The sequence below is a fragment of the Moschus berezovskii genome, chromosome 12, assembly GCF_049115385.1.
Source record: "Moschus berezovskii isolate FMDL1 chromosome 12, NW_MosBer_1.0, whole genome shotgun sequence".
NCBI lineage: Eukaryota > Metazoa > Chordata > Mammalia > Artiodactyla > Moschidae > Moschus > Moschus berezovskii.
This window is the reverse complement of record NC_142471.1, coordinates 73,096,577-73,114,297: the sequence shown is the minus strand read 5'-3', so window position 1 is coordinate 73,114,297 and position 17,721 is coordinate 73,096,577. Positions and strand designations below refer to the sequence as shown.

Here is a 17,721-nt window from a genome sequence, read left to right as displayed (position 1 = left end):
CAGGAAGACCAAACAAGAGACGGCAAGGGAAACATTCCTACACAGTTTTCCCAGTTCTCCCAGCCACATTGAGAAGATTCAAAAGGAATAATACAGCGCCACCTGCTGTCCATGTTGTGTATTGCATGCACCTGTCCGGGGAAGTGGTATCCGTCAGCTTGTTTCACTCTCAGCCAAGGGTGGCTAGCCAGCCAGAGGCTTTCAGGGGTTAGAGTTTCACTTCCAAGGTTGCGTTAGGGCAGATTCCTCTGTGCAGAAAAATAAGAGTTGAAAGCTCGGCTTTAAAGCAACAGGAATCAGGTATATTAAACAGATAAAAAGCAAGAGGACTTACCTATCTGAGAGCTAAATTCCACACATCTGTATGAATGGATGATGTGTGTGTGTGTGTATGCGTGCGTGTGTGTGTATGTCTGCATATGCAAGATGAAAGTTATACAAACACACATGGACATTCTACAGTACCTAAAGTACCTGCTGAGAGTCCTGAATGCCAGTTAGACCTCATTTGCTTCTGCTCCTTGCCTCTGTTTCCTGCTATCCTCACACCTGACAGGCTACCTCCTTCTCAAGGTCTTTGCCCTACCCTTACCCTGGAGCTTCCCAAGGAGATACATGGTGCTATCGTATGTGTTATTCAGGTGACTGGTCAAATGTCATTGCTTCTGAGAGACTTTGCCTGACCACCCATCAAAAGTAGCATGCTCTCACTAGCCCTGCTCCTTGCCTTCACTGCCTCCCTCAATAATACATAAGCACCATCAAGGGCCAGGTGTCCCCGCACCTAGAGTAATGCCTGACGCACAGTAGCACTCAGAAACTACCGAGTGAAGGGACGACCATGTTTCAGGAACAAGATTCAACTCTGTTATTAAGAGAACACACAGACTTTATCCTTATCTTGACCTTTGGACTTTAAAAATTATTGAATGCTCAAGAGAGACCAAGATGAACCCTTTTCGGATGGAAATGGCTGGTCTCCCTGAACTTATCTAGTTCTCGCATTCTAGCTGATTCACGTAACTCTGATTGGGGAGTCAGGAGGAGTGTCACAGAGGAGGGGACAGGTGCCATCAGAAGGGTGTGTAGTGAGGTCCTCAGGTGGGACAGGGCACCTGCTGGAGCACATCACATGATGAGGGACGGCAGGAGTCGTGCAATAAACAGGAGCCTGTGTAACAAGCATGTCCCGCTGTCTGTAGCACGTCTGAGCCATCAGTAAGCAGTGGCTCTTAATAGCTCTTTTGTCAACATGGGTCTTAGCAAGCATTTGTCGGCTGGCCCAGGCTCTGAACTTGAACTGTTTCGGTTCACACCCTGGAGTGGAGGAAGGTGACCTTCCTCTGTTAGTTCATCTCTGCATGGAGCTGATAATAGTGCCAACTTCATAAGGTTATTATGAAGATTAAATGAGGACAAGAAGTCATTCACAGAATATGTGGTACACAGCCACCTCTCAGCAAGTGCTGCCCTTTTATTGTCTCACTGAACAATCCTGACTTACAATCAACTACTTCTTATCATATGGCTTGTAAACCAGAAAATTAGTTCTGTTCTCCTGGTCTCCAAGCCCCTAATCTGTAAAGAGAGGAAAACACACATGAAAGCAGAAACAGGAAATTATGTTTGTGTCCGTTTGTTGTTTAGTCGCTAAGTCGTGTCCAACTCTTTGATACCCTGCTTTGTTCAGTGACCCAGCCAGTAATGCAGCACCTGCTGTGTCTCAGGACCTGAACGCACCTCTGTGTGTGTTCTCAGCCACTTAGTCGTGTCCAACTATTTGCAGCCCTACGGACTGTAGACTCCTTTGTCCATGCGATTTTCTATATACATAAAGATGAATATAAAGGACTCTTCCCTCCAAAAGTTTTCAGCCTGTGTTCTCTATCTCAGAAATTTTAGATCTGTATGTGTTAGCTATCATTATTATCATTATTATATAATGGAAATTTTCATTTTGAGCACGTGAGTAGCATCACTTTCTAGAAATATCCCTCTCACAAGTTGGAGGGTGAGCAGGCACATAGCCCTTGCTATACACTGCATGAATGTAAAGTGTGTACTTACACATATGCAAGAAAGAACTTACGCAAACACACATATACATCTTTCTGGGCCTTCAAGGCCAACGTGCTGTATGTCCTGATTATCTCTGAGATCTCATTGTCTTCTACACTTTCCCTCCATTTATTTCTCCATTTCTTGCTATTCCTTGAACGTGGCGAACCCCCTCCTCCTCTGAGTCTTTGTACTTGCTCTGCCCTTGCCCTGGATCATATGTTTTATTCTAAGTAATGGGGCCACCTGGGACCTGGTCTAGCTTATGTATTACTGTTTTAATCTTTATTTATTTAGTGCAGCACATGGGATCTTTAGTTTTAGCACATGGAATCTAGTTCCCCAACCAGGGATCAAACCTGGGCACCCTGCATTGGGAATGTGGAATTTTAGCCACTGGACCACCAGGGAAGTCCCCAGTTTCTGTATTATCAAGGGAGGCAGGCTTTGACACACAGAGCAGGAGGGTGGATTAGAATGGGGAAAGGTTTAGTTAAGTTCACTTCAGTTCAGTTGCTCAGTAATGTCCCTATGTGACATTCCATATGTGACAATCCATATGTGACCCTATGGATTGCAGTATGCCAGGCCTTCCTGTCCATCATAAACTCCTGGAGTTTACTCAAACTCATGTCCTTTGAGTCAGTGATGCCATCCAAGCATCTCATCCTTTGCCGTCCCGTTCTCCTCCCATCTTCAATCTTTCCCAGCATCAGGGTCTTTTCCAGTGAGTTTGTTTTTTACATCAGGTGCTCAAAGTATTGGAGTTTCAGCTTCAACATAAGTCCTTCCAATGAACACCAAGGACTGATCTCCTTTAGGATGGACTGGTTGGATCTCCTTGCAGTCCAAGTGACTCTCAAGAGTCTTCTCCAACACCACAGTTTGAAAGTATCAATTCTTTGGCCCTCAGCTTTCTTTTTTAGTCCAACTATAAAGAAATGTATGACTACTGGAAAAACCATAGCTTTGACTAGACAGACCTTTGTTGGCAAAGTAATGTCTCTGCTTTTTAATATGCTGTCTAGGTTGCTCATAACTTTTCTTCCAAGGAGCAAGTGTCTTTTAATTTCATGGCTGCAGTCACCATCTGCAGTGATTTAGGAACCTCCCAAAATAAAGTCTGTCACTGTTTCCATTGCTTCCCCATCTATTTGCCATGAAGTGATGGGACCAGATGCCATGGTCTCAGTTTTCTGAATGTTGAGTTTTAAGCCAACATTTTCACTCTCCTCTTTCACTTTCATCAAGAGGCTTTTTAGTACCTCTTCACTTTCTGCCATAAGGGTGGTGTCATCTGCGTATCTGAGATTATTGATAGTTCTCTCAGCAATCTTGATTCCAGCTTGTGCTTCCTCCAGCCTGGCGTTTCTCATGATGTACTCTGTGTGTAAGTTAAATAAGCAGGGTAACAATATACAGCCTTGACATACTCCTTTCCTGATTTGGAACCAGTCTGTTGTTCCATGTCCAATCCTAACTGTTGTTTCCTGACCTGCATACAGTTTTCTCATAAGGCAGGTCAGGTGGTCTGGTGTTCCCATCTCTTTCAGAATTTTCCAGTTTGTTGTGATCCACACAGTCAAAGGCTTTGGCGTAGTCAATAAAGCAGAAATAGATGTTTTTCTGGAACTCTCTTGCTTTATCAATGATCCAACATATGTTGGCAATTTCATCTCTGGTTCCTCTGCCTTTTCTAAATCCAGCCTGAACATCTGGAAGTTCATGGTTCATGTACTGTTAAAGCCTGGCTTGGAGAATTTTGAGCGTTACTTTGCTAGCATGTGAGATGAGTGCAATTGTGCAGTAGTTTGAGCATTCTTTGTCATTGCCTTTCTTTGGGATTGGAATGAAAACTGACCTTTTCCAGTCCTGTAGCCACTGATGAGTTTTTTTGCTGGCATATTGAGTGCAGCACTTTCACAGCATCATCTTTTAGGATTTGAAATAGCTCAACTGGAATTCCATTACCTCCACTAGCTTTGTTTGTAGTGATGCTTCCTAAGGCCCACTTGACTCCCTTTCCATGATGTCTGGCTCTAGGGGAAAGATTAGAGCCTGGGAAATCTGTGAGAGAGTTGTACTGCTCCAGGTGAGACTGGTGGATAGTGTATGAACCAGGGCAGGATGCAAAGAGCTCTGAGAGAGAATTTATGAATCCAAATCAGTGGTTTCCTAAATGGATGTGAGAAGCAAAGAAATAAGGAATCAAGACTGATTTTCTGCTTCTGGATTGTTCCCCTGGATTAACACTGGTGTTATTCATCAAGATTGGAGTATACAGAATGGTGGGGGTGGGGGGAGGCAGCATATTTCATAGGAATATCTGGCTGTTAATTGAGTCTGGGAGCTTCCAAGGTGGTCCTAGTGGTAAAGAACCTGCCTGCCAATATAGGAGATGCAAGAGTTGTGAGTTCAATCCCTAAGTTAGGAAGAACCCCTGGAGGAGGAAATGGCAACCCACTACAGTATTCTTGCCTGGAAAATTCCATGGACAGAGGAGTCTGGCAGATTTCAGTCCATAGGGCTGCAAAGAGTCGGACATGACTGAGCACAAATAAACAACTGAGTCTGGAGTCAAGAAGGTGGTTTGGAGCCCTAAGCACGTGGTTCATAGTTGAAGGTCAGAGTGTCGATGGTATCCCTCAGCAGAAAAGAAGATAGAGGGAAAAAGAGGTTAAAGACTTACTCTAGGAAATGCATCATATAGTCAACTAGAAGAGCAGACAGTGATTAAGCAGGTGCAAAGGCCTGAGTACCACTTTCTTCTCCATCTCCTGAATGCAGGTGGTGGTGGTGGATTTTTGTCATGCTCCCCTCAAAGGAGAGTGTATTTTGTCTGGTAACAGTGACTTGAAGCAGAGAAGGCAATGACAAGCCACTCCAGTACTCTTGCCTAGAAAATCCCATGGATGGAGGAGCCTGGTAGGTTGCAGTCCATGGGATCGCTATGAGTCGGACACGACTGAGTGACTTCACTTTCACTTTTCACTTTCACACATTGGAGAAGGAAATGGCAACCCACTCCAGTGTTCCTGCCTGGAGAATCCCAGGGACAGGGCAGCCTGGTAGGCTGCCGTCTATGGGGTCACACAGAGTCAGACACGACTGAAGTGACTTAGCAGCAGCAGCAGTGACTTGAAGAAAAAGTCAGGGGATCCTAGGGTAGGTCTATGGGTTCTCCAGGAAAAGGATACTGTTATCTTTGTGGGTTTGTACATCTGACTGAAGTTTCTGGTCCACAGGGCCTCTATAGGTAGGATCATCCTCCTTTTCAGCTGAGTGCATCCTGAGACCCTGAGGACCACAGAACTCTCTCTCTGCCCGCTCATGCCTGTCTTTGTTCTAGGCAGGCTCAGCTCAGCCCCGTGCTTTCCTAACCGGGAGGCTACACAGACACTCACACAAACACAGTTACACACAAACATACACATTTCCATACACTCACACATCTTTAAAATCCAGTAAAGAATACAAAATAATTACTTGTAGAAAGTTTTGGGGATTTCTATAATAGCCATCCCCAACCCCCACCCAACATGGATTCTGGGAAGTTTCGTGGAAACACTTTGCATCTCCCTGTGAAATCTCATATTATTCCTGTTCCTTTCAGGACTTCATCAATTTCTTGTAACTTTTTAAGCTTTTACACAGAAATAACTCAGGATTCAGACCAGGAAGAAAGATCTGTAAATGGAAAGAATGGAGACACAATTGTTCCCAATATCTCCCTTTCCCCCGGAGTGGCACCTGAGCACTTCCTTCCAGGAACACAACTGATGATTTGGAGGCTTCCGGAAGGATTGTGAGTTCAGAGCAGGGAAGGCAAAGCAGAGAGAGCTCTTCCCTCTCCATGCCTCCTCTCTCCTCTTTTGCCTCAGGTCCCCTGGAGCATGTACACCTGTCTCTCCCCTTTGTCACTACGAAGAACAAAGAGGTCAATGCAACCGCCGTGCTGTGGCCCAGCCAAGTGGGCACTCTCACCTACGTGTGGTGGTACGGGAACAATACCGAGGTGAGTGGGCTTTCCCTGCAGGGTCTGTGTGGCTCCTCTTGAAGCAGTAAAGGGAAAGAAATGACTTATGTTAACTCAAGAGCCCAGGAGCTGTGGCAACCCCGGGAATGGCAGGCTCTGAGAGCCTCAATCATCTCTTCAGTTTATTTCTGTCTCTCTCACGCCTACACCCCTACCTCTTACCCCTGCCTTCCTGTGAGTCAGTGTTCTTCTCCACACGGGCTTTACTCTGCAGTGACCCTCAGCAGCAGCCTGAGCTTTATGTTGTCATGGCTTAGTGGAGCAAACGAGCCATCTTTCCCAAAATTCTAACAGAAGTCCCGGAACAGAGTAATAATACCGGCCATGCCTTGATCACGGTGCTCGTGGCAGAAACAGAGCTGTTCAAGTCAACCTTCCTAGATCCGTCTAGACCAGGAGAAGGGAGGGAATGGCCCTCGAAAGGGAAAGAGACCAGTGGACACCAGACAGACAAGAGCCACAGATGTCTGTGCAGGCTGCCCCTCACCCTTTGCTCTCCATTCTGGATCAGACATGGTCCCCCCTGCCCTATGGCCCCTCCACCCCATGACTCCCCAGCCTGGATCAGAAATGGCCCCTTCTTTAGCTCAGCTTCCTGCTGTATGTTTCCTCCAAACACTCCCTGAGATCCAAAGTCAGCAGCAAGTTCAAAACCAGTGGAGACCTTAGACCTCATGTACCATGAGTCCTTCGTTTTACCAATGAGAAAAGTGAGGACACAGATGAAGTGGCTTCCTCCAGTCTCACTCAGCTACTTCATGCAGATCCATGGCCTTTCTCATGCCTGCCTGGGTTTCTCTTTCCCTCAAACCAGGCTGCATGCTCTGATTCAGTTTGGAACTCACTCCATCCTCAGAAATTAAAATTTGCTTGCAAATGTCAGTGAAGGCAGTAGAATTAAGTCTTCCCTAGAGGACCCCGGACCGATGGCTCTGAGTGGGGAGCTTCATCTTCTTCCAGCAGAGGTGCCGTTGCTTATAACTTTGCTCTTCAAATACAATGCATCTTGTGTGAATACAAATCTCTTTCTACCCCAGAGCTGAGTGTTGGCTTTAACTGGAGCCATAATTTCACACAAGCCCAGGGAGGAAACCTCTCCTGACACCAGACCTGCTGTGTGCCTGACAGTCAAAGGAATCTTTCAACTCTCCTGCTGACATAAATCAGCCGAAAAGAAGCCCTTTTTTATTTCTTCTGAAACTGTACATGCAAATTGGGTCCAGATTGGGCCAACTATCCGCAGGAGAAGAGAAATCTGTGTTACTTGCTTGAATGCTAGTACTAGGAGGTGAAACTATTAAAAAACTTACTTGCTTCTTCTTCTTTTTTAAAGCTTTTAGCAGAAAACTAAATTCTCAACAGATTCTGTTAAGCAGACTTCTTATGCTGGGCTTTAGTCTACCTTCTGCTACACAGGGAGTTAAATGAATTTTGATTTTTAAATTAAAGAAAAGACAGGAATGAACTGTTTGTGGGGAGTGAGTGGAGGGAGGTCAGGAGGCTAATAATCCTTTCCCCCAGGACCCTGGTGTCCAGTTGCATTACAGGAGCTGATCCAAATCTTTCTTTCTTTTTTTTTTTTTTTTTTGAGTCCTCAAACCACGATCCAATTAGTACTTGTTTCCATAGCAGCTCCTTCCAGGAAATTGTTGATGGGGCTTCTCAGAGCAAACCAAGCTGCACAAGGCCAACACCTGTCTAACTAGTGTAGTTTTGGTGTCCACGGTTGCTGTATTCCATTGTAATTTTATGTAAGCAGTGCACCCTGGAGAGAAGCACTGGCAGCTTATATACTTTCAGTGACTATGGCTTAAATCTGGATTAATGTGAGCCCCTTCTTGTGGCCTGATTCAAATGTTGCCTTGGGTTAAGGGATCTGCTTGATGAGTAGGTTATCGACAGAGAGACACCCCACCAGCAGGCAAGGGCTGTTGATCTCCCCAGTCCTGAAACAGGATTGTAGCAGCAGAGAGGTGTCAGATTCAGAAGGAATGAGTAGAGTTTCTTGGGGGTCATGTCTGTAGTGGTCCCTTTCTGGACTGGACTCGAGGTGATAGGAAGGCATAGGTGGAGTCAGTCACACGGGGGGTACCCCAGAAAGAGCCTCCGCTAATTTAAGGAGCTTGTTGGTGGTTCAGAGTTGGCGCCTATCTTGGGGTGTAACTGAAAATCTCTCCCCTCACTTTGTGTCCTCATTTGCTTTAGCCCCTGATCACCTTGGAGGGAAGCATAGCATTCAAGTTTACTTCTGAAGGGATGAACACCATCACAGTGCAGGTCTCAGCTGGGAATGCCATCCTGCAAGACACGAAGACCATCGCAGTGTACGGTGAGCGGTCCATCTGCTGATCCATCACTGTCCGCATCCATCACTCAGATGAGATGGTTCGGTACCTTGGCACCAGAGGCCATGCTGGCTTATGAATCTACCCAGAGAACAGAGAGTAGAGGTTGAGAAAGTGCTGAGTCAAGTCTCATCTCCTCTTTTGAGGAAGGTGTGGTTCACCAGCAAAGTACGGATCACAAAATCCCAAGACGGTTTGTTGTCTTTTTTTTTGGAACTGGCTCTGGTGCCCACAGAGTAACTGTACACTCAACTCCCTTAGGTAGAGAAGAGTGAATTTCAGTATGTGGAAGGCTGATTCACTCCATTTGATATTTTTGTGATGTTTAGAGATTTAAAACCCATTATAAAAGGAAATGGTTAATATTGAGCCTTTAATTTTTTAAGTTCAAACTCAGAGTCTTGATCATTAAGAAGAATCTGCCAATGTCTAAGTGCTCTGAAAAATCTCTTCCACAAATATGTATCATTTAAAAATCACTCTACTGGTTTAAAAGCAAGGGAGGGGTCATAACAAGCACACGTGGTGCATCATCGTGGACAGAATATTAGTTTGAACAAACAGCTGTACAGAACACTTTTGTTATCAGTTGGGGAAACTGAATGTGGTCAGGGTATGACATGGAATGAAAATTTACTGAAATAGAAAGGTGGGATCCTTGATGGAAAATGATATTTAAAAAAAAAAAAGAACAGTTTATACAAACTGATTTCATTGTGGTAATTTTTTTTTTTTCTGCAAAAAGATAGTCAGATGGATCTGTACTAAGCGCTTTAGTAGATGGTAAAAGTATGAACTTTTATTGTTAATATGAAAATGGTGCTAATGCAGTACAGAAAATCAAAATGTAAAGAGCAGGAATTCAAAAGGAAATTGATAGGGAGGTAAATGCTGTGCAGAGGGAGCAGAAGGGAGGATCGAGCGAGGGAGGGAAAGGGAGACGAGAGACTGAAAGGGATAGAGACCGCAACAGAGACACGTGAGCTCATAGTCCAAGGAGAGTCAGCTGCCCCAGATCCAGAGCTAATTGATTCTGGTGCAGGATCTGTGTTTCATTTCTCGCTTTGCCAACTTGACCTTCAAATTCTGAAAGCAGTTGGTAAGCAACTTTGAACACGTCCAAGGACACTGTTCCTCATCGCGTGGCCGCCTGTTAGAGTTCATAGTGTGTCCTCCCTACCCCAGCCCTGAAGAGGTTTGAGAAGACCCAGTAGTAAGTGAAAGTTAACCAGTGTTGTGGTTTGCCTCCAAGGTCCCATCAGCGAGGAGACCTCTTAGCCGAGTGGCCCCAATAGGGGAGAACTTTTGTTTCTCTTTCCTCTCTGTCTCCTTTCTATGCTATAGGAATGCGGATATGATTACCTCATTTTTTTCAGAGAGGTAATTAACTTGCTAGTTAATTACCAGCTAGTTAATTACCAGCTAGTAAGTGGTGGAGCTGGGCTTCCAACCATCAAGACCTAGGGCCCAGTGCTCTGAAATTACCCTGTTGGCTGGCTCTCATTCTTTTCTATCCAATGCTCTCTTTCTTTCCTCCCTCCCTCTGGGATGTCACCAGTGTCACTAATGACCACTGACCCATTAGTCCAACAGCTACCTCCTCATTAGAACCACAGACGGAACTTGGACTTATCTCGTCCAACTAATTAGTACAGCGTTAGGAAATTGTGGTCCCCAAATGGAAAGTTATTGTCTTAAAGTCATTCCCCTATTCAGTAACAGGTTGAATAATAATGATAATGGTTGGTAGTGAAAGAAGTTAACATTGATGCATCTTTTCCTGGTGTTTATTCTAAGCATTGGATATATATGATCCGTTTTATTGAATCCCATGAACAGGCTTACCAGAAACATGACTATCCCTCTTTTACAAGTGAAAAAATGTAAGTATAATAGCCAGAGCATAAGAATTCTGAATCTAGAGAGAATGTTTCTCTTGATGACTACCTTCCATCCCTTGCTATGCTTGGTTCTTCCTCTTCCTGAAAATCCCTTGGAAGACATCATTCCAGAGTGGGTCATTCACCATCAAATGGGTTCACTTCATTAAAAGGGATCCCTTGACTAAACGCTTGAACAGGGAAAGTGCTCCCCGCTTCCTGTAGCCAAATTCCTGAGTTTTTCAGCATCCTTAATCATCTTTGGTCAGATAAGTTGTCCAGGGTTTCACATGTATAGCTAGAAAATCCTAATGACATGTGTGACCTATTAAAAGGAAATTGCATCACAGGAAGTTAAATAGGCAAGACTGAACTCAGAAACAAAAGCAGGGAGAGTTTTAAACTCTGGGATAAGCTAGCAGAAGGTGCTGGAGGACTCGGGGGAGTGATTTATCTCTATGATTAGAACACAAGGGTTTACTTAGGAAACTTGGTTCCTACCCTCCCAGAGGTGGAGCACTGTCTTTCTTAATGATACCATTTAAAAGATGGTCCCTAGGTCCTTGAGAAAGGCATTCCTGGTTGCAGAAGATTTACATCTCAAAAGTTCAGAGAAAGAATTTATAATAACAAGTTTCTCAAAGAAATGCTCCAAGAAAAGGGAGGTCGGAGTCTAAAGTCTGGAAGAAAACTGTTCAAGTTTAATTAAGCTTTGGGGAAATTTAAGATCATTATGGTCAGACTGAAGGAGGTATCATATTTGGAAAGCTGGCTGAGAAAAGACTGCCTACCCTTAGACATACAGTAGACTGTAGAAAAGAAAATTTAGTTTGCATGGTTTTCCTTCCTTTGCTTCAGGGCTCAAGTTTGCCCTTAAATACAACAAAGAAAATGTAAATGTGTAGAATTCATCTTTCTCAGCAGCTGCAAAAAATACATATATTATTGACGTTTACCCTTTTCAGTCCTCCCACGTGCATCCCCTATTTGTTGAATAAACTTAAAGATAACATCTCTCTGCCCTGCTGTTTAGCATGCTAAGTAATTATAGAGGGAGATGCACCATTTTTCTCATCTGTGTCTCTTTATTAAGATAAATATCTTCTTTTGAGATGAAGTCTCCACAGTTTGGTTATGAGGTTCGAGGAAAGTGAAAATGACAAACACGTACATCTTCAAAGGGAAAAGTTAGGACCCAGTGAGTCATTCCTTGGCACTGCCATGTCCCATGCTGCTAATTAATATGCATTTCCTTCTCCATCAGAACTGAAGTGGGAATGTTCACCTAGGTGATCAGTGACTCAAAATAGTCAAACTTTGAAAAATACATCTTTGGAATAAGCTGACTGCCTTAAATGCGGTGCTGATCATGTGCAAGTCTTCAATGCCTGCTCCTGAGAAGCCGTTAGCAGTGTTAGGAAACGAACACGTGGGTTTTTGAGTTTCCTGAATGTGTCATTGGTGTTGCCAGTGTTGCTGAGCCCCTCCTGAAATATAATAACATGCTTAAAACAAGAAAGAAATGTTTGTTGAATAATAAAGGCATAAACTACAGAGAGCCACCACTGATGTCCATGCCTTCATTTATTCAACTAAAATGTATTAATTAAGTGACTCCTGGCCACTGAAGACCTACCATGAACTGGGCACTGTCCCAAAAAGCCAGGGACTCTGTGCCCATCCTCACTGAACTAATATTCCTGTGTGGGAGACAGACAACAAAAGCATTTATTTATTTAAAGCTGTTTTTGGAGTATAGTTGATTTACAGTATTGTGTTAGTTTCAGATATACAGCAAAGTAAATCAATTATACATATGCATAAATCCACTCTTTTTTTGGTCCATTTCCCATACAGGCCATTACAGAGTATTGAGTAGAGTTCCCTGTGCTATAGAGTAGGTTCCTTATTATGTATTTTATATATAGTAGTGTGTATATGTCAATCCCCATCTCCCAATTTGTCTCCCCATTATCCCCCCAAACAAAATTATTTAAATAGTAGGAAGCTTGGTGAAGACAAATAGGGTCACATGATGAAAGGTATTAGTGTTGGTGAAAGGGAGGATACCTGAGGTTGCTGAAGGGAAGGGCTCCTCCCAGGAGAGATTGAAGGCTGAAAAGGAACTGAGTAGGCTATCGTCTGGGGAAGTAGAGGCGTGGTAACGTGGGAAGAAGCTTAGTAACCTGAGGAACATGGGGAAGGATGGCGTCAGGGAGTGCAGGGCAGGAGACAAAGTTGTTGCTGGTTTGTGTGGCACTATGAAGACCGTGATATGAATCTGAATTTATTCTAAGTGCCGTGTGGAACCTCCCATAGATGTCAGGGGAGCAGTATGATCTGAGTATATTGTGTGATAAGACCCCCTCAGGGCTGTGCTCTGAAACCCATTACCATTTTAAGACCAAGGCTGCACCATTTAGCCAGTGATTGAATGAAGTAGGAGTACTAAGGTGAACCCATTCCTGGGACACAGGGCTCCTCTGGCTGACCTCGCTCATGGATCTCCCATCAGCCTCGCTGAAACTTCCTCCCTCTCTTGCACTGTCATATATGCAGCATGGACTGACAGTGCTCCAAGATCCTCTGGTTTCCTCCCCTTATTCTGTTATAGACAATTCTCCTCACAAAATCATCACCTTTATAATTTCATCTACTTCCTGGAGGGCCAAGATTAACTCAGAGGCTACTGTGACAACTAGCAAAATCCTTGAAATAGAGAGTTGAAAATTCCTTTCAGTGAAATTCCCATGCAAACAAAATTTAGCAATAGAGTGACTATGAAGAATCTTATGATTATATAATCATATAATATGATTATTATATAATGATAATGAAAGTATGTGCAGAGCACAGTTGTACCATAAAAAAGAAAAGTAAAACACGGTGGGCAGAGTATTAAGTCAGTGAGGACTCAAACGAGAGCTTGAGTGCTGCATGCATGGAAGGCATGGACCATTCTGGAAAAGGGACTGTGTGTTCAAAGGCCCAGGGGCAGAAACCTGTGATGCAGTCAGAGTGCTCCAGGTGTGTGCATTTAGTGTCCAGGGGCACAAGGGCTAGAACTGGGGACAGTGCACAAAGCTGTGGAATGAAGCATGGGTCACAGATTGAAGCTTTGGCCCGGAAAAGGAGCTCGGAGGTAAGAGGGATGGGATGTTGACCGTGGCTTCTAGTAAGGTCTCTCTGGTGAGTGCGGACAAGTACCCTGCATTAGGGCTTTGCATAAAATAGAAAGTATAACAGACTTCCTGAGAGGCCGATCTGACCTATAGTAACCCCTCTACTCTGGTGTCCACAGAGGAATTCCGATCTCTTCGCCTGTCCTTTTCTCCAAACCTGGACGATTACAACCCAGACATCCCTGAGTGGAGGAGAGACGTCAGCCGAGTCATCAAAAAGGCCTTGGTGGAGGTGAGTGTAGCCAGGTCCTTCTGGCCCAGGCCCTTTCCCTGTCTGCCCTTGTCCTTCATGGAGAGGGGACCCTTGCATTAAGAAATGGCAGGAAAGAGCCAGAGGCCAGGGGAAGTGGGTGTCATCCGTCTGATACCTGCAAAGCTGAGCTCCCCATATGCATACATGTCACAGGAGCAATAGGGGACAGGAAATTGAATAATCACAGGGTCCTTACCCTTTATGTTCTGCTTAGAGAAGACCATGGATATATGTGACAGTCATATGGCAGAATTCACAGTTAGCTGTCAGTTCAGTTCAGTTCAGTTCAGTTCATTTCAGTCGCTCAGTCGTGTCCGACTCTCCGCGACCCCATGAACCACAGCACGCCAGGCCTCCCTGTCCATCACCAACTCCCGGAGTTCACACAAACTCATGTCCACAGAGTCGGTGATGCCATCCAGCCATCTCATTCTCCGTCGTCCCCTTCTCCTCCCGCCCCCAACCTTTCCCAGCATCAGAGTCTTTTCCAGTGAGTCAACTCGTCGCATGAGGTGGCCAAAGTATTGCAGTTTCAGCTTTAGCATCAGTCCCTCCAATGCACATCCAGGATTGATCTCCTCTAGAATGGACTGGTTGGATCTCCTTGCAGTATAAGGGACTCTCAAGAGTCTTCTCCAACACCACAGTTCAAAAGCATCGATTCTTCGGCGATCAGCCTTCTTCACAGTCCAACTCTCACATCCATACATGACCACGGGAAAAACCATTGCCTTGACTAGACGGACCTTGGTTGGCAAAGTAATGTCTCTGCTTTTTAATATACTATCAAGGTTGGTCATAACTTTCCTTCCAAGGAGCAAGCGTCTTTTAATTTCATGGCTGCAATCAGCATCTGCAGTGATTTTGGAGCCCAAAAAAACAAAGTCTGACACTGTTTCCACTGTTTTTCCATCTATTTCCCATGAAGTGATGGGACCAGATGCCATGATCTTTGTTTTCTGAATGTTGAGCTTCAAGCCAACCTTTTCACTCTCCTCTTTCACTTTCATCAAGAGGCTTTTGAGTTCCTCTTCACTTTCTGCCATAAGGATAGTGTCATCAGCATATCTGAGGTTATTGATATTTCTCCCGGCAATCTTGATTCCAGCTTGTGCTTCTTCCAGCCCAGCGTTCCTCATGATGTACTCTGCATATAAGTTAAATAAGCAAGGTGACAATATACAACCTTGACGTACACCTTTTCCTATTTGGAACCAGTCTGTTGTTCCATGTCCAGTTCTGACTGTTGCTTCCTGACCTGCATACAGGTTTCTCAAGAGGCAGGTCAGGTGGTCTGGGATTCCCATCTCTTTCAGAATGTTCCACAGTTTATTGTGATCGACACAGTCAAAGGCTTTGGCATAGTCAATAAAGCAGAAATAGATGTTTTTCTGAAACTCTCTTGCTTTCTCCATGATCCAGCGGATGTTGGCAATTTGATCTCTGGTGCCTCTGCCTTTTCTAAAACCTGCTTGAACATCTGGGAGTTCACGGTTTATATACTGCTGAAGCCTGGCTTGGAGAATTTTGAGCATGACTTTACTAGCGTGTGAGATGAGTGCAATTGTGCGGTAGTTTGAGCATTCTTTGGCATTGCCTTTCTTTGGGATTGGAATAAAGACTGACCTCTTCCAGTCCTGTGGCCACTGCTGAGTTTTCCAAATCTGCTGGCATATTGAGTGCAGCACTTTCACAGCATCATCTTTCAAGACTTCAAATAGCTCAACTGGAATTCCATCACCTCCACTAGCTTTGTTCGTAGTGATGCTTTCTAAGGCCCACTTGACTTCACATTCCAAGATGTCTGGCTCTAGGTCAGTGATCACGTTATCATGACTATCTTGGTCGTGAAGATCTTTTTTGTACAGTTCTTCTGTGTATTCCTGCTGTCAGTACGTGTAAAATAGCTACTGGGCATAAAACTGAAAGGCGTAGAGTGAATACCATTAGTAAGAGCAGCCTGGGTTCCAGCCACATGAATGGCCAGCACAGCAGCACAGTGAGAACCTAGCACAGGAAGATGGTCATCTTACTGTGTCCCAGTTCTTTTTAACAGCATTCCTTTCCCACAACAGCCCAAGAGCAAAATATTATTGTCTTTCTTTGTTGATTAAGCAACTGAGGTTCAAAGAAGTTAAATAATTTGTCTAAAGCCTCACAGCTAATAAGTGACAAAGCTACAAAATTAAAGCAAAGGATCTGAATCCAATCTGGTTTCTGGGAGGGTAACAAGGTGGTATGGTTCATCCCCTTCGGAACAAATGTCACCCACAATTTGATAAGACATCTTCTTCGAGGCACATTCCGCCTGCATACTCCACTTCCATAAACATCAGAGAAGTGGAATATCTGCTCATATAGCTGCTTGGGTTTATTGCCCAAACCCAGAAAATCAGAAATGACTTTTCCTCAAGGTCTACTCTTTGTTGCTATTCTTCAGTCACTCAGTCGTGTCTGACCCTCTGTGACCCCATGGACTGAAGCATGCCAGGCTTCCCTGTCCTTTACTATCTCCTGGAGTTTGCTCAAACTCGTGTCCATTGAGTCAATGATGCCATCCAACAATCCCATCCCCTGTTGCTCCCTTCTCCTCCTGCCCTCAATCTTTCCCAGCACTGGGGTCTTTTCTTTGGTCGACTCTTTTCATCAGGTCAACACTTTGCATCAGGTGGCCAAAGTATTAGATCTTCAGCTTCAGTATCAGTCCTTCCAATGAATATTCAGGACTGATTTCCTTTAGAATTGACTGATTTGATCTCCTTAGTGTCCAAGGGACTCTCAGGAGTCTTCTTCAGCACCACAGATTGAAAGCATTAATTGAAAGCATAAATTCTTTGGTGCTCAGCCTTCTTTATGGTCCAACTCTCACATCCATACATGACTACTGGAAAAACCATAGGTTTGAGTAGCTGGACCTTTGTCAGCAAAGTGATGTCTCTATTTTCTAATATGCTGTCTAGGTTTGTCATAACTTTTCTTCCAAGGAGCAAGCATCTTTTGATTTCATGGCTGTTATCACCATCTGCAGTGATTTTGGCACCCAAGAAAATAAGGTCTACTCTCAGCCTAAAAGAAAAGTCAATTTAGGATTCGTTATACAGTCTCTCCTGCACCTGACACATGTGCCTCATGACACAAAGGGATGAGGAGAGTTAAAGACATTCAGATAACCCCTGCTCTGAAAACTGATCTCACATTCAGCCTTTTGGCAAAGAGCTGATGTTCCCCATAATCATACCATTGTCTTTATGGATATTCATTTATTACTTTAAAAATTCCAGAAACTCTTCTCAGTGTTTTGCATTTTTAGACATTATATAATCACAAAAAAGAAACCTAGCTTATGATGTAGAAATGGATAGTATGATTATCCCCATTTTACAGGTGAATAGAGGCAAATAACTTGCCCAAGGCTGTGCAGTTTAAAATCAGGCTCTGGAGTTAGACCTCAAGGTTTAAATCTTGATCAAGTAGTTTTCTACCCACTCCACTTTGCCTCGTTAAATGGAGAGACAAGAGTAATTGGAATAGTGTGATGAAGAAGGGTTATTTTCTATGCCTCTGGGTAAATGCCATCTCACCTTTGTCTTTCTTAACGACTCTGAGCATCTATGACATTGTCGGTGGCTAAACATTATGGCCACCAGGGGGCGAAGCTACCAAACCACAGGCCCGTTTATCCTTGGAGCTGCTTGTCACATGTGTGACAACAGGTTTCTCTGCTGTCCTAGAGAGATGACTTATAGCCTTCAGTGAACCCACAGCTCACCTCCTTCAGAGATCTGTGTCCCTGTAGATCTCCTCGGCAGCTGTCCAAAACCCCCAGGTAACTTTTCAACCAAGCATTAGTTCAGCAGAAATGTTTTGCAGGCTGGTTTCTCTTCACATTAATTGCAAGGGGATCGGATGCTCTGGGCTGCCACCCTTCCACCAGCTGTCCACTAGGTTAGATATGACTGCTCATTAA

At 44.2% G+C, this 17,721-nt stretch overlaps 1 protein-coding gene across 1 annotated transcript in view; it reads left to right on the top strand.

The window, feature by feature from the left end:
* The window catches only part of SORCS1 (sortilin related VPS10 domain containing receptor 1), a 158,848-nt gene that overhangs the window by 111,374 nt on the left and 29,753 nt on the right, over window positions 1-17,721 (top strand). The window contains exons 15-17 of the mRNA XM_055424696.2: window positions 5,940-6,073; window positions 8,300-8,423; window positions 13,621-13,733. Coding sequence (XP_055280671.2) covers window positions 5,940-6,073; window positions 8,300-8,423; window positions 13,621-13,733 — 371 coding nt within the window. The remainder of the gene's footprint in view (window positions 1-5,939; window positions 6,074-8,299; window positions 8,424-13,620; window positions 13,734-17,721) is intronic.